The sequence below is a fragment of the Clinocottus analis genome, unplaced genomic scaffold, assembly GCF_023055335.1.
Source record: "Clinocottus analis isolate CAN_PGR_092001 unplaced genomic scaffold, fCliAna1.0.p SCAF_10, whole genome shotgun sequence".
NCBI lineage: Eukaryota > Metazoa > Chordata > Actinopteri > Perciformes > Cottidae > Clinocottus > Clinocottus analis.
Genome location: NW_027175821.1, coordinates 12,782,578 through 12,798,620, shown reverse-complemented (window position 1 = coordinate 12,798,620; position 16,043 = coordinate 12,782,578). Strand labels below are relative to the sequence as shown.

At 42.5% G+C, this 16,043-nt stretch overlaps 1 protein-coding gene across 1 annotated transcript; it reads right to left on the bottom strand.

Annotated features, from left to right (window-relative positions):
* Window positions 1-53: 53 nt before the first annotated feature.
* Window positions 54-15,242, bottom strand: inppl1b (inositol polyphosphate phosphatase-like 1b). The gene is made up of 27 exons (XM_068589647.1): window positions 14,740-15,242; window positions 13,459-13,522; window positions 11,352-11,490; window positions 11,095-11,215; window positions 10,527-10,667; window positions 10,276-10,363; window positions 10,065-10,142; window positions 9,743-9,880; window positions 9,515-9,629; window positions 9,274-9,374; window positions 9,084-9,186; window positions 8,783-8,979; window positions 7,446-7,563; window positions 7,185-7,281; window positions 6,940-7,078; window positions 6,728-6,827; window positions 6,486-6,574; window positions 5,318-5,399; window positions 4,778-4,867; window positions 4,577-4,690; window positions 4,404-4,492; window positions 4,220-4,307; window positions 3,530-3,682; window positions 3,032-3,113; window positions 1,766-2,561; window positions 1,561-1,676; window positions 54-921 (listed from the first exon to the last, which is right to left on the bottom strand). Exons 1-27 carry the CDS (start codon window positions 14,874-14,876, stop codon window positions 828-830), a joined length of 3,669 nt encoding a protein of 1,222 aa, XP_068445748.1. The 5' UTR covers window positions 14,877-15,242; the 3' UTR covers window positions 54-827.
* Between the last annotated feature and the right edge of the window lie 801 nt (window positions 15,243-16,043).

The following is a 16,043-nucleotide window of genomic DNA, read 5'->3' as shown; positions in this document are numbered from 1 at the left end:
AGCATACAGGCAGCATGGATGTGATGTGAGCACTGAAACAGAACGGACTCAAAGTGATTTATCTGTTTCCAGATGCTTGATAGCATGAATTAGCACTGATTGCTTGGTGACAGTAAAGACGTGCTGTATGCACTTTACAAAAGGTTGCGTCAAACATGCACAGTGGACATTGGTACTGATTAAGTGACATGATAGCAACATTATGAGACAGAAAACAAAATGAGATATGGCAGGTCCTTCTATACCAACTTTACAGACGCTGTTCCTGTGGATATGTACAGCTATGGATTTTATGCTCCATAGGTTTAATAGTGGGCTTTTACAAGCTCAGATCCAGGCTCAATAATAGCAGAGTAATGGAAAGCACACAGTAGAAGGGATGAAGGTGAACAGTAAATTTTAACCTTGAGTGAACACTGGGAACTGAAGGACTATATTTTTATAGTCATTTAAAATCCATTAAAACTAAATCAATGAGACCTTGATACCATTATCAATAGTTGGATATTTGTCGGTAACTGTAGATACACATCAAGGTTTTCCATTCATATCACCCACCGCTTTCAGTATCTGTCAAGATGGATAGATGAATGAAGCAGACTGTGGCACGAGTACGTCCTGCACTATGTTCCCTTTGCTGTGTTGACACAGACAAACCTTTGTTACAGTATTGATTGAGTAAATGAAAAAGACGGCAGGGCTGTGATAAAGTTCAGCGGATGGGATTGATATCCAATCAGTCTTTCCACCTTTCAGGTCTCCGTCTGAACAGTTCTTTCCAGTTCTAACTGAGGCTTCGTACCAGCAACGTTTTCCATCTCTGTGAGTCAGTTCCAGTTCCTGGGCAGGTTCTCGAGGATCCTGCGTCGGTGCGAAGGGTTCGTCACTCCTGCAGCGCGTAGATCCTCCTCAGTGATGCCACTGTAGTGGAACAGCGATCATCACGTAGTTTGTAATGTTTACAACATGACACACATATAAGTACAACTGGTCCCAATGTTTCTTTCCATCAACATACCGTGACTGGATTTATTTGAAACTGACATCATGTTTAAAAGGCTCAGGAACAGCTTCTCTCCCTCAGCCATCAACTTACTAACTCTGCACCACGGTGATAGCCCCCATCCCCGCTTCCCACCAACTCCCCCTTCCACACACCAGACACTTTCCTCCAGTGACTATACACACTTACACCTGAGTGCTTATACCTTATGTAAACTGTTTATATTGTGCATGTCTTATCCACTGATCTTAATGTTTACAGTATACTGTGTATATTGATACACTACTCATACGTTTATTTATCCAGCACATTGCACTGCCCTTTTACTGTTCCTTTGCACTTCTGCTCAGATGCTAAAACTGCATTCCTTTGCCCTCGTACTGGAATCTGAACATGAACGTGATGTTCAGTCCTCTCATTAAAATATGTATTTCTCTGTGTCTGTCTAGTAACAGTAGTCATAATAGTCATTAATAGTCAATAACTGTCAATGAAATGCAGCAATTAGAGCGTTACTGAGTGCACCTTATGGAACGCAATATTCAAAATGATTTTACCTGAAGTAATCCAGATCATCCCAGCCATTGAGGCTGAGTCCCAGGGTGTATTTCTGAAGACCCAGAGTACTGAGAAGCTCCCGCACAGTTTCTGGAGCACCTTGGAGCACAGAGACCTGCGTTGAGATAAAGCAGACAGATGTTTTGTTTTTCTAGCGCACAAGGAGTTGTGCCTTTTTAAAAGTTTTCAAGAGCAGCATCCTACCTCTTTCTCCCAGCTGTAGCCTCTATCTCCATGCATGGAGGGGCCGTTTCTATAACTTGGCCTATGGTTGGGTATGGATGGGCCTCTCTGCAATGTTGGGAAGAAGTCAACTTCACTGAGGGACTTGGCCATTTGCAAAGCAGTGAGGGAGTTGTCTCCTGTAGGTCCAGGGGGCTGCAGATCCACCATCCAGGGAACAGAGACCTGAGTCTGTGGTAAGTGAGTGGGGGTGTAGGGGAAAGGTGACGGCACCTTGGCTGCCCAGAGAAGTTTGGTCCTTTCTGGAAGAAGCTGATGTTGATCCCTTCTGGCTTTTTCCCTGATGATTGCCGAGTGATTCATATACAAGTTCCTCAGGTTCTTCTCCGGCAGTATTGAGTCGTGAACAATTTTTTTACCTTGGTACTTGTCTCTGGGTTGTGAAGTCTGTTCCTGGTACTGTGGCATGGCGTTACTGGAGGGTGGAGGTATGGGAGATGGAGTTTTGGCTGGAAAAAGCTGATAAGAGGAGTTGGTGCGTGGGGATTGAAGGTCGCTGGATGGAGCGCTTTGGGGCAGGACGGCTGGAATTTCAATCTCTGTAAAGTCTGATCTGTGACAGGGTCTCCTGTCGAAGCCCTGACGTCCTGAGATTTTCGGGAGCTGCAAGGCTTCATTTCCAGACCAGATCACCGGAGGGTCCCGACGCTGAGGGAGAGGCTCCTCCACCCTGCGTGCCACTGACACGCCTTCAAAGATGAAGTAGGCTGGATTGGTGTAGCTGCTCGGGGTTAGCTTGGGAGGAGCTGCAAAGGACCTGCAATAAACAAACATGTTTTGAATTTAGTAAATTCTTAACAATTTTAAGTCCGTAAATGTGTCCTTAATTCTAATTTTTAAGAATTGTGTAATGTCCTCACTCAAATTCACTGTTGACATTACAAGTGTTCAGACCAATAGTAGCATTGTGGTAAGGTACAAGGTCTGCCTTGATTTGGGCATGTGGCTTCAGAGAAGATGAAATACAATCTAAGGAGCAGTTTAAGAAATACACAGCAACTTCAAAAAAACAAAAAAACAAGCAATACCACTAAAAAAGTACAAATTGTTTCAGCATAATTTAGATCACAGCTCCTAAGATTTGGGAAAATAACAGGATGCAATGTAAAGTAAGACTAACTTTGAAATGAAATTGAAAACATAGCAGGTGAAATGTGCTCACATGGTCAAAGACATACCAAAACAAGTCAACAAGTCAAAACAAATCATAAAAAGGTCCTCACTCACCTGTTTATTGGAACCCGTGTAGATGCAGGAGATATATGTCCCCTCCTCGGACCTTTATCATCTTTCTCAAAATGGAACCACTCTGAAAAAGTGAAATCGTGGAAATCATCAGTTGTCGTAATGAGCAAGACTTCCCTTGACGTCTGTGTGGTGTGTGTGTAGATCAAAGGCCATGCCAGTTTGCAATTAAACAGCATAGTGGTGTTTGTGTGTGTTGTTGCAGTGCCTGACCTGGTGACATACCACTCATCTGTCCTGTTTCAGTGTCACAGGATGCATCTGGTCAGGGTCAGTCAATCAGGAGCCAAAAGAGGAAGCGGTCGATAGCTACTAGCAAGTGTAAAGCCAAGTCAAAGATCATTGAGGAACCAAATAGAGGAAGCAATGTGGGACTCATGGGAGTCAAAGAATGCAGTGACAGTGGAGATGAAAGTCCAGTGGGAAGTGATAGTGCAAGCAAGGCCACGGGCAAGAGAGGACCAGTTCCGGCTGACCCACCGTAGGTCTTCTCTCGAGTCCCTCGTCTGTCCTTGGGCACGTGGACCCTGACCCGTCCTCTTATGGAGCCCATCTCCTCGCCTCTGTGACTCAGAAATGTCTCAAACTGCTCCGAGGCACCGGTGAGTGAACGCAGAGCCACGCAGCATTCACCTAAACAAAAAGATGATTCATAGATCAATAAGACATTTAAAGCTGAACTAAAGTGAAGGGTGCAACTCATAAATCCAGATAGTTTCAGCATGGTTTCCATAGAAGTAGACACAGACTGGTTGAGCTAGGTTAAAGGTCAACTGCATTTGATTTTGGGAGAAAATGTATATTTATAAGACTAAATTCGGTGTCTTAAAATACAGTAAACCATACACTTTATTGTGAGCATTTTCATTCTTTTGGATACAGATGACCGAATGAAAACAGGTCTATCTCGGCAGAAAATATTAGTCAATAAAAGTGTTAATAAATGTGTCAAGGAGAACCTTTAATGCACATTCTTTAGCTCAAGCTTAAAGCTCCAAACGTCATTATTACATAATGAAACTACCACGTTTAGCAGTAAAAAGATATTTCTTATTTTCAGAAAAAAAAAAAATAGAAATCCTTTCATATTTCTAGATACAATTTCACTTTAAGGACACTCATCAGCCAACCCAGACGGATGTTATGAATGTAGTAGTTAATGTGACCAACCGTAGGACTCAAAGCCGTCACATGACTTGACAGACAACAGCAGGTGCTGATCCTGAAGATACTCCATGTCGGACATGATTGGAAGAAGCTATGACAGACATAAGCAAATCGCAAGAACCGACGTTAGAATTTAAATTAAAAAACTAACAATAATTTCAGCCATTTCCAAATGAGCCTCTTTAACCTTCGGCAGTTGTTTGAAGGACCAGCCCAGCTTGAGAAATCTGGGAACATCACAGCCCTGTGAGTCATTCTCACTCGAACGCCGTGTCTCTGCAAAGAAAGGCGTGAATGAATCTTTGTCATTTCGCCGCATAATGGCTTCATGTAAAATGTCTTTTTTGTGTGGTTACATACCTTCAAGGCAAGACGAATGAAATTCAATAAAGAACTTTGCCTTGCTCGCCGTCTTCACAATGGCCTCGATGCCTTCAAGCTCTATCCAGGCCTTCTCCATGCTTGAATGTGTATCTGCGCGAGACAAATGCATAACAATGCTGTTCACTTAATAAGGGGATGCAGTCATATTCCATCTGTTTGTGTCCACAATGACAGCACCTGTTTTGCAATTGAACCGTGATGTCACTCCCACTTGGAACGTGGCGAAAACAGGTGAGTGATCGCTTGTGAAGATGTCATCTGTGCAACCTGGTGAGAGACAACTCCTCCATATTAGTTTCCTATGAGAATTGCAATGACAGCACTAAATATTTACAGTAGCTGAAGGCAACTTGACCATTTTTCAAGATGTGACAAAAGACATATTTAGAGAGATTTGCTACTATCCATTTGTTATGTTTAGGTAGGTTTCAGAGGTTAGCCAGTGAAAAAAGCTCGGGCAGAAAGAGAGGAAATGACTCTTTTTCTTTATGGACCACAGACCAGGATGTTGGGGCTGACCGTTATTCGTTTTGAAGGCTGCTCTCATTTTGCAGTGGTAAGAAAGAAAAAAAACACGGACATCTAATTTGAGAATGTCGAGGTTTAGGCACTGGCCTCTCTGTGCGGCTCTTATACATTTAGCGTATGCCTTATTTAACTGTTTACTTTCCGACTTAAAGCTTTTTGTTAGTATTTATTTGAATCTCCAGACCCTACCATATGCAGTGCAGATGATGTGCGTCTCTGGGTAGGACTTCCACAGAATCCTATCACACCACGATGGAACATTAACTCGCACCTACAGAAAGAGACGCAAGTGTAAATTAACAAAGTATTGTACAACAAATCCAAATACCAGATAAACAAATTGTATGCATTGAAGGATACATTTGTTCCTGTTGTGCCAAATATTCCTTTTTAGACTGTGTGTTAAATCTTAACCTCCTATTTTTATCTGACATGGCAGCTGCTGTCAGTCACCTATTGAACCCCTCAGTAGGTTTTAGTTATTTATAAAAATATCTTGACTCAACTATATATTTAGAGCACTTCTTGGCTATGCTCTTTGTAGTTGTGCTTTGCTGGTTTAGTATGTGTTGTGTATTTACCATCAGAGTCTAAAATACATAAACCTACAGGCTAAAAGTACAACAATGTAATTCTGAAAAACAAGACAAAAATATTAAAGACAAAAACTACAGCAAAGACGAATATAAAGGATATTAACAGGTACTAATTTAATGCTGAGTGGAGTCCAAAAGGAAACATGTAATAAAAGAAACACACATTGTTTAGAAAATGTATCGTCATCTTGAACTTAATATAAACACGACTCTACAGACATAGAACAGCTGTTTTACAGACTCGTGAATAAAGTTGAGGGGAATATTTGACTCACCGTAAACTCTTGACCTTCAGATTGTGTACCATTGTAAAATAAAAATTTGTATTTGCACTGCAAATATTTTCCCATGCTTCCCTTTCTCTTATTAGATACAGGTCTTCTTTATTCAATACATTATCCTTTTATGGGGTTGTTTTCTGGGACTGCTGTATTGTTTTTTAATCATCATATTAGTGTCTACATTGTGCATGTTGCCTGAGTCCTTTTAAAGCTACTTATATAAAAACTACAGCTCAAAGTCCTGCTGGCGGCTCTGTGGGGCTGATCTTCAAGGTACTGAGGGACCGTTTGTACTGAAATGTCTTAGCAAGCCGTCCGATAGTCGTTAAGAGCCGTGAAGCTGAAAACCTTGATGAAATCATTGAAATCTTGGTTCTGTGTCCAAACATTTTCATGACAGCTACTCAAAATGTGCAGATTTTTCATGCCTACTCCATCCTGTTTTTCCCTGCTGTTTTTGTATAATATTAAATGACTCACTCCCGAAGTCTTGTACTTCTGCCACAGGTAGCAGTCTCTGGAGCCCCGTTCATACCGATAGGTGGGTGGAAATGCAATCTTCTCTTCCTCTTAACCACGATAAGCAGAGAAAGAAGTCTTTACAGAGTGAAGTCAGCAAAAGCAGGGCAGATAAAACATATAATGGTATCTATCTCTATAATTACCATTCATTTTGTTATTGTAAAATGTTAAGAGATTACAGCGACCAATAAAGAACTCACTGAAATTAAGAAAGGCCTTCCTCTTTTGTCGCTCTCTGGTCAGCTGGTCTGCACACATGAGCTCTTCAAACTCTCTCTTAGATACATGTTTCAGGATGTCCTGCATCAGTGAGGCCCAGACAGAAGCAATAATTCATATTAATGGATATTTTCGCAACTATCTTCAAGTGTCTTAAACCAGAGCACTTAAAACAGTACAGAATTAGCCCGACCTGAACATCCAAGTCGAGTCGGTAGTTGAGGTCTCCACACCAGAAGAGGTGGCTGAAGCGCAGGCTGATGTCGAAGGCACCGAGCTGTTTGTCGCCCAGAGAAAGCAGTCTGAGGATGTCCACAAAGTTTTGGTTCCTCCTGAACATGAGGTACATTAAGGGACAGTTTTAAATCATTTTAATACTTCATAGAAATAAAACAGGAGCAGACTGATTTTGTGTTACACTGTATACACCAAATGTACCTCAGGACCTTTTCACTTCCAGAGGTCAGGTGGCAGTTAACAAACCCAAAAGATGTCCCGTTGAAGAGGAAGGAGACGCCAACTGCTCCCTTGTTTCCTTGAACAACAGAGATACTCAAGCTCAAACCTCCTGGTTAATAAACACACATCTGCTTCTGTTAATCATGCACTACTATTTCGGGCTTTCAGCCATTGTACTCTACATGTTCTGTAGTTTCTTTGTGTGTATCTGTGGTGGTGTCACCGTGCAGGGCAGCTTACCCAATGTGTTTCCTAAGCCTGTCTTCACACTGGCTGCGTTCACATGGCTGATGCGACTCTCGTGCTCCGGCTTCACGAACACAGCCAGCCTCATATTCCAGAGAGACTGTACTGCCATCTACAGGACAAAGCTTTGCATTACAATGGACAGACGAGAACGTATACAATAATTACACATTTCTCAAATGATTTGACCCATTTCAGTAAATCCCCCGTGAACACAGGCACTGAAACAGACCAGTTCTACAGCGACGTGAAGTGTTTGTTTAAAGAAATATCAAAAATATCAAAAATTATGATCTCTCTTTGGCTAATATTCTCTCTCTCTCTCTCTCTCTCTCTCTCTCTCTCTCTCTCTCTCTCTATATATATATATATATATATATATATATATATATATATATATATATATATATATATATATCCCAAGACGACACCAGGTTGAGTATTTAGCTGTTTTTTTTCCCCCCCTTTTCCTTGATCTGACACGCTGCTGAAACATATTTTCCTTCCAATTCAAAATTTATGTGATCCGTCACACTTGATTTACTGTAATTTTACCTTCTACCAAATGTAACATGTCAAGGTTTTACTTGAGGGAAGATGCCTTTTGAAATGCTCACATATACGATACTTTGAAGGAAGCACTGATTTACTTGAGGTTAAAATTCAAGCTTTGTAAGTTAAAAATGCCAAGGTTGACCCTACAGAATAGACTTGGAACTGTGAACTTAAAGTTTATTTTATATTTGAATATATTTATATTCAGCTAGTCCAACAAATTATATAAATAATGTAATAACTGCTCTAAAATATAAGCTTAATGTTTTACGTTTTTTTGGTTTGAATTTAAACCTCAAAACGTTTCCTTGTGATTATATTTCATATTTCAGGCCAGAGGCATTAAAGTATTTGGGGTTTTACAGTAATATAAGTTTATGTTATACTAGATTATGTATTGGTCGTATTTGTTTGTAAAACTTCAGATCTGTTTTGACATCTGGGGGAATGTTTTAGGGCATGAACATTGATTTAGAGATTTATGTGAGAAGTTTTTTTTGTCTAAGAGTCAAATTGATTCTTGATGTTCTTGGTTTGGCCACAAAAGGCTTTATGTTTTTAGACATGCAATAGTTTTACTGTAAACCTACTTTCATGTATAAAATGAGTGGAGTTCTCTTCAAACTCTTATGGTCATGTAAACTTCTGATTCTTTCTTCTGTGAAAATATGGTATCTTTATGGGTATGCACCCTATATAGACGTAATAATCCCCATGAAGAAAACATTGAAAAAGAAAATGAAGAGAAGAGTTTTTTGAGAGAAGACAATAATTACTTGTTTGAAGTCAATGTGAGTATGGCTGCGCAGGGTCGCTTTGATGTGTTCTGTCCATTCTCTCTCCCCCTGAGGATTTTCCTGAGTCCCCAAGGCGTAGATGTCATGAGGGACTAAGGCGGTGGAGTCATCAGGGGTGTGTCCCAGACCGCAGCAGGTCACCCACGACTGCAGGCTGCGAGGAGGAGGGGAGCCACCTGTGCACACAACACAACACAATAAATGTTGACTAAAAAATATCCTTCTAATTCAAATTCTGCTCCCTGACAGTGGAAGAGACTGTCACCACGTTAATGGTTACCCATGTTCCAGGTGCCAACAAACACAGAGATCACGTCTGGCTCCCTCAGCTGAGAGTGCCTGGTTTTTATCATCTGGAGGAGTTGGCAGAAGGCATCACGTTTCTGAAAGAGAGGGGGACACACTCAGTGAATTATGGAAAAGAAAACAGCGGATTCCAGTTGATAATAGAGCAAGGTATCCCTCCTTACCCGTGCACTTTCAAACGTCATTTCCCGTGGTGTGTTGTGGGGGCTGTCGACCACCATGCGTACCTTGGCCGGACTGCTCTGGAACTTGACAACCTGAAGGACTGATACCCAAGATATATATATATATATATATATATATATATATATATATATATATATATATATATATATATATATATATATATATTATGTCTGCAAGCAAGATAGATGTAATGGGTACTGAAAAGTGAGTATTTCTTACTTCTGTCATGTGAAACCCGCTCGATACCGAATGAACCAGCCTTCCTGTCAAAGAGCAGCACTCCTGCGTCCACATCTACAGAAACAGTCTGCCTGCCGTACCGCACCATCTTCACCTGGACGTCGCCAGAAAAACAACTGTTAACACATTTAAATAGCGGGATACCAGTAGCAAGATTTGTCATATTTTGATAAAACGATTAGATTTTACTTGTTCAACGTGATGTACCTGAAAGGAGTGAACTGGCAGCTGTCTGGCTTGGTTCTTGACAGGAGTTACATTGGTGGGTGTTGGTTCAGGGGGAGGTGGGTTCGGCTGTATTGCCAGATTGTGATTGGTCACCGCATCTTGTAATGCTTTTAATACCTTTACGATCAGAGAATGTGCAGTGTTACAATCTTACCACTGTTGCCCACAACCTCATCGTCACTCAATAACCACTGCCACTAAAAGGTGCAAGACTGTGAGCGATAGTATTGCAAGAAATCACTTGTCACAAGGGAATCTTGCCACAATCAAAAACTTTGTTTCATTCAATTCATAAACGTACCTTTTTCTCCAACGAAGAAAGGAGGCTGACCAAAGCTGAAATCTTACACAACAGGCTGTCTAAATCCATCTCGGGGCCCTTGATCCAAAAATACAATACATAAAGCGCCATGAGTTGATGTATATAATAATGTGTAAGAATGCACCTTCATCCCTGACAGTAAAAGGGTTACCATATTATAAAAAAGCTTGCTGAATGGTTTGCACTGTACCTGTTTCTTGGTGTGTGTTAAAGAGCAGCTTGGATGGTCAAAGACCTTGGCCAGGGTTTCCAGACTTGAAAGAGTCAGGTCAATTTCACTGTAGATCAGATCAATTTTAATGACAAAACATCTGTTTGCATACTGTATAGTGCAGAACATCTATTGTGTAGATTGTGTCCTGTGTTGTAACAGTCTATACGTTTGCATACTGCTCCTAGTTTTCACATCAGGCTCATCGTTAATAATGCAAGTCGGCTAACCTGTTTAAGCCTTGACACGCAGTACCCAGAGTACGCTTAAGGTGGCATAGAGTTGTTGCCCCTTTGTGCACATTCTCAATGTCAAGAGGCAGCTCACTGAAGAGGTAGTCATTGAGTAGACCGATCAGATCACCCGCAGTACTGTAAACAGAATAAAACAGGCAGAATTCATTTAATTAAAGAACTTGAGCCATTTCTGCTCTCTGGATGTTAATTTTGCATGAGTTTTATCTACTGACAAAAACCACAGAGCATACACCGCATCAGTACTGTTTATTAATAGGCCCAAAGGAGTCAACAGAGGGTTTCACATGTTGCTTTCTCTATGCTTGATTGCCAACAGGTGCATATTTAGATGAGAAAATGTTGTGAATATGACAGATGGGTCCCATTAATACAACTATAAATCACTTCAAGTCCCAAACCAATAAATAGGCACATATTGTCGGACAGAATGAGCAGCTCTCAAATATGTGTAAGGGTTTACATGCAAAATAGATAAGCACTTTGCAAGGAACGTCTTTTGCCAAACCGTTAACTATTTAGCATTGAATCTGGATAACCACACCTGGATGTGTTCAGCTCCCGCAACTTGTCCAGGAACAGGGCGTGAGGGGCGGGTTTTGCTGGTGGTCCTGTGGACAGCACCGTGTTGACCGAGGCTGGAGCTGGAGGCGGCTTCTCGTCATCTGTGCATGCACGAAACATCAAATCAAACATAATAACACAAATACTTATGCAGCTCTAAAAGGAGCCCCGTTTTCACAGGTATGTAATCTTTCACTATGAATAATGCCAAATATAGATAACAGATAGCGGCCCCACCTGAGCTCTCCTCCCCAGTGTCTGTGTCACGGGGAACAGCGTAAAGCAGAGGAGTGACCAGGCCCTTGTGGGGATGCTGGTACCCCAACACCAGGTCCTCCAGTGTCCGAAAACAGTTTACCTGGACCCCCTGTGTTGTCTGTGAGACACACACACACACACACACACACACACACACACACAAACATCAAAAGTCAGTGAGTATGTGTACTGTATTAATCCTATAAACATGCGTGTTAGTCTTTGCTGTAAACAGAAACTGGAAAGACCACAGAAAGGGTAAACAAATGCACTGTCGATCATACGAGACATAATCTGCGTTATAACATTAATTTTACATTGAGAAACACATTCATGAATATATACGCAGCATATTAAATCAGTTAAGTTTTTTTTATATATGCATGCTTTGTGTAATACAGGTTTGTAAGCCAAAACAATACATATGACAACTATAAAGATATAAAGATAACTTAACCCTTAAAATCCTAACCGTAACCCTACAAATTCATTTGTTATCTTACTATTCCAACTGAAAGTCTGAATCTTGCATAATATGAAAAAACTAAACAAAAAGTTTTTAAAGAATGACGGCACAATTCTAGCTTGCATATTTGTTATTAGCAGATGTTTCCACAATTGAAACATCGCTTGGGAAAACAAAACAAAAGTGTTTATAAAAGCCACACGCCGATGATTTGCTGTGCTAAAATTGGTCTAGAAAGATCTGGCCTTCACCCAACAGGAGACCCATCGCTGAAAGCTACTTCCTGGCTGTGGCAGCACCTGTCTGTCACGGTTCACTGAGGTTCAACATTCACAAAAAAAGCCTCACAAAAAAACATAGCACAAAAAAAAGCGTACTCTTAAACTTTCCAACAAAAAACCTGGACAGCTACACTTCAGCGTCACTCAAAGCAGCACCAGCAAAAATTAAGATTAAATAAACACACATGCAGTGCACAGGTGCTGTGTGCAAACACAGCAACAACGCTACGGGTTACATGAACAAAACAACAGGGCTGGCATTAGACCACAATACCAAGCGAAGCCTTTTCCTGTGCCCCCTTTTATAGACGTTTTTGTTTTCATATTGCGGTCATTTTGGCTTAAGCTACCCGTCTGTTTTGCCAGGAACTCTTCAAATAGTATTTTTTGAACCACAAGGATCTCTTGAAAAGCAATTAAAAAGAAATGACAAGGAATAACAGACAGTACCAGAGTAAAAAGGGCCCCAAAATATCTCCATGGCCATCTTGGATAAGCAAAAAGGAAAGCCTGTGACTTGTGAGTTAGTGGAGCAAATCCAGGGAGGGAAAAAACATACTGGAGGTTTGTACTGATGGCAGTGGAAACACAACTGAAATAGCAACAGAGTTTATACTCTTCATTTGAAAGCAGAGGACTTTTCCAAGTCAGAGGCTTAAAAAACGACTGCCAGACAATCATTAGTAAACTTGTTATTGGACTTTAATATGCAGACATTTTTTTTTTCAAAGCCACAGATGATTTGCGGTTGAGTCTGTGAAACTGTTTATTTCCCTCACTCTCTCTCGCTTCACCTTACCCACTGTGTGCGTATGTGTTTGCAGACTTTGACTTTGTGTTTGTGTTTTTATCATCGAATAATTCGGTCATTTGATGATTAAATCTGTTCAGAATATCAAAAACAGACTCGTTCCATTACTGGCTTGAACTCTTGCCACATCCAACCAAACACCCCCGTCCATCCACACAACAAATAAGCACACCCATTGGTCAGTGACCTAGTGTGTGGGTTGAGTAGGAATCTCTGAGACATAAAAACAATTTCTCCTCTGTGCTGCTGCGCTCGTGCTGCAAGCGTGAGGCCACATGGCAGAGATGCCATTCAACAAGGCTGCTGTCGTCGCAACAGAGCCTGCACAGAGAGGAAACACAAACATGTTCCTGTTCTCCTCCAGCAGACAATAACAAACCATTGTTTGATCCCTGTCGCGTCCTCTGACCGACTACATGTCTCTCTCTCCCTGCGTGGACAGTTTGTGCCAAGACATCCATTGTGTCTTTCCGCTGTTCTTCCTCATCCGGTTGAAGGAGTCAGTGTCACACGGCGAGGAGGACTCACCTGAACCGCGAGGAGGCCGTCCGCATCGGGAAGAATCCGATAGGTGTGAACATGGCGTTGGAACCTTTGGGGACCCAAAAATAACTCTGTTGTTAATGCCATGGCCAATTACTACAACACGCTTCTGAGCTAACATTCAAAGGGGAAATGCACTTAAATGTATTGTTTAAATAAAGACCAGATGTATTACTGTAGTTAAAGACACTGTAACTTTCTTAACAAGGCGCCAGTTGTTTTACAGATCACCAATGACGCGTCTTGTTTAGAGTTATACAATGTGTGAGAGACACTTAGATCATCATCTCCAGTCACGTCAGAGGAATTTGTTTCAAGGCAGCACGTAATGATGAGGCCTTTTTTTTTATCTGTCATCTCCTGTGCGTTAACTGAACAAAGGGAAACCATGATAGCAGAATGACTGAATCAAATGTGTGGAGGTATTTAACAAACTAAAAGAGGGAATGACATATTGAGAAAAGAACGGAGGGAAAGAGGGAGCACTGCGAGCGCCCGGGCTCAGCTTTCAGGAATGTATCTGGCTCGGGCTGATGAGCAGTCAGCGTAGTGCGGTCGCTGGAGCTCCCGCCCTCCTTCAGGGGCCCCAGGGAAGAAATAGGGGTAAAAGAGGAAACAGGGAGTCCTGGGCCAGGGTCCCACTGCCTGAGGTGGACGATGTTCGGACCGGACAGGGGACTAGTCTGGAGAGGGTGTGTGTGCGAGGTGGCCCAGCCTGCACACAGCACTTAAAGTCAGTCTTTGCTGGCAGATGATGGTGAAAGTGATGGATAAGACAGAGGGGGCTGGGGGGTGGGAGCTGCTGAAACAATTTACAGATGGGGACATTCTTCAGAAATGTTGCGTTTATGAATAGTTTCCAACCACGTTCGCCAAGATCTAAACGTTTAACGAGACTAGGTAATTAGATATGGTTTTACATAAAGTGGAACTGTTTCTTCCCAGATCGGGCAGCGTTTACTACTTCAAGACATCCTCAGTGAATCATTCATTAAGTATTCGCAAAGAGGTGGAGCACATCAAATTGGACACACAAAGCTCGGTAACTGAGTGAAGAGAATCCTGTTCCCTTCCTTTTCTTTTAAGTTTGGATCTACACAAACACTTTTATAGAAAAGGTCCACAGCTGCTCTTACGGTCTGAGATAACAAAGTAGCTTAAAGTACCGCGGATGGGCAATTATGATTGTGATCTATAAGAAAAGCTGTGTGTGTGTGTGTGTGTGTGTGTGTGTGTGTGTGTGTGTGTGGTTGTGTGTATACTCACAGCAGGCACAATGCATAGGCTCCTGGCACAGACTCACTGTCTCTCACCAGGTAGCTGCCATCCCTCCCCGCCCGTGCCAGCAAGTCCTCTGCATGCACACGGCTGATGTCACGATGATACCATGCTGCCGTAGCCATGGCAATCAATGTTGCGAGATATGTTCATAAAAAGAATCCACATGAGGTGATGAACTTTACGTAACACTAATTTCCTGTCGGACTGGCATTAAGCTGGCAGAGTGCCATTCAAGTTGTCAGCGACAGGGTGTTGAGGGCGTTGATCCTGTTCTTCATGATCAAAGTCTCCAGCAGACGACCCATCATCTTGTGTATGCCAGCAAGCACTTCCTGGGTCCCTGTTTGTTGTTTCAGGGTAACACATCCTGTAGCAATGAAGGAATAAAAGAAGAAGCATCCAGCTGACTGCGAGGTCAGTCCACTCAAACAGCAGCCTGCTCCTCAACAGCAGCTTCAGTCCACCTTTCTGATAATATCCGTGTGGAGAGAGACCCAGTCTCAGCTTTTGGTTGCAAGTTGCTGCACCCAGGTGGGTGTGTTGCTCCAACAAACACAGACCATCACAGCGGCGCGAGGGAGGGGAGGTAGAGAAAAAACAGAGAGAGGTGCTGCACAGTCTGAATGAAGCAGCCACCCCTAGGCGATGACGCTGCCTCTAGCTTAACCACAAACACAAGCCCTCCTCTGGTCCCAAAACAAAAACCCCACATGCAAACAACAGGAAAAGAAGAACCAAGAATGGCAAAACAAACAAATTGAGCCGCACACACGCCGCCCACACACTCACACACACACACACGACAGAGACAGAAACATACCAGATGGGACTCAGTCAGCACTAAAACCAGACAGGCATGCAACAGAAACCAGACTAATTCAAATGATTTCCCAGCTCTGTTGCCATATAAGGAAATAGGAACACCCTCCAAAAAGTTCAGCTGATGAATGCAGTTGTCTTTGCTTCGTCCAAGCCCAGATTCCATTGAGAGTGTGTCTTGAGTTGGACGTGGGCTACTCCGGGGGTCTCACTTTCATGCTGGCTGGTGTGTGCCGGCGTGCGCGTCTTGTCAGCGGCGTCCCGTCCGCGCTGGCCTGGTGTCCAGCGGTTCTTCAGAGTGCTGTCAGAGCAGAGGGAGGGAGCAGAGAGGCAGAGGACAACCCCGCTAGAGCGCCGGGCAGACAGAGGAAGTGACTCGACATTCCAGATGGCGGACACAGCCAGGAGAATTCTTACAAGGGGCTCAACTCCACCACCAGTGTGTGAAACAGCCGACTGCTTCCTTTTTC

Excerpts from the sequence above, each read along its gene's own strand:
- inppl1b (XM_068589647.1), bottom strand. The coding sequence starts at position 14,876 with ATGGCTACGGCAGCATGGTATCATCGTGACATCAGCCGTGTGCATGCA. Across the intron at positions 7,079-7,184 it reads GGAAGTGAAAAGGTCCTGAG|GAGGAACCAAAACTTTGTGG; the intron begins GTACATTTGGTG and ends CCTCATGTTCAG. Across the intron at positions 6,575-6,727 it reads GAAGGCCTTTCTTAATTTCA|AGGAAGAGAAGATTGCATTT; the intron begins GTGAGTTCTTTA and ends ATCGTGGTTAAG.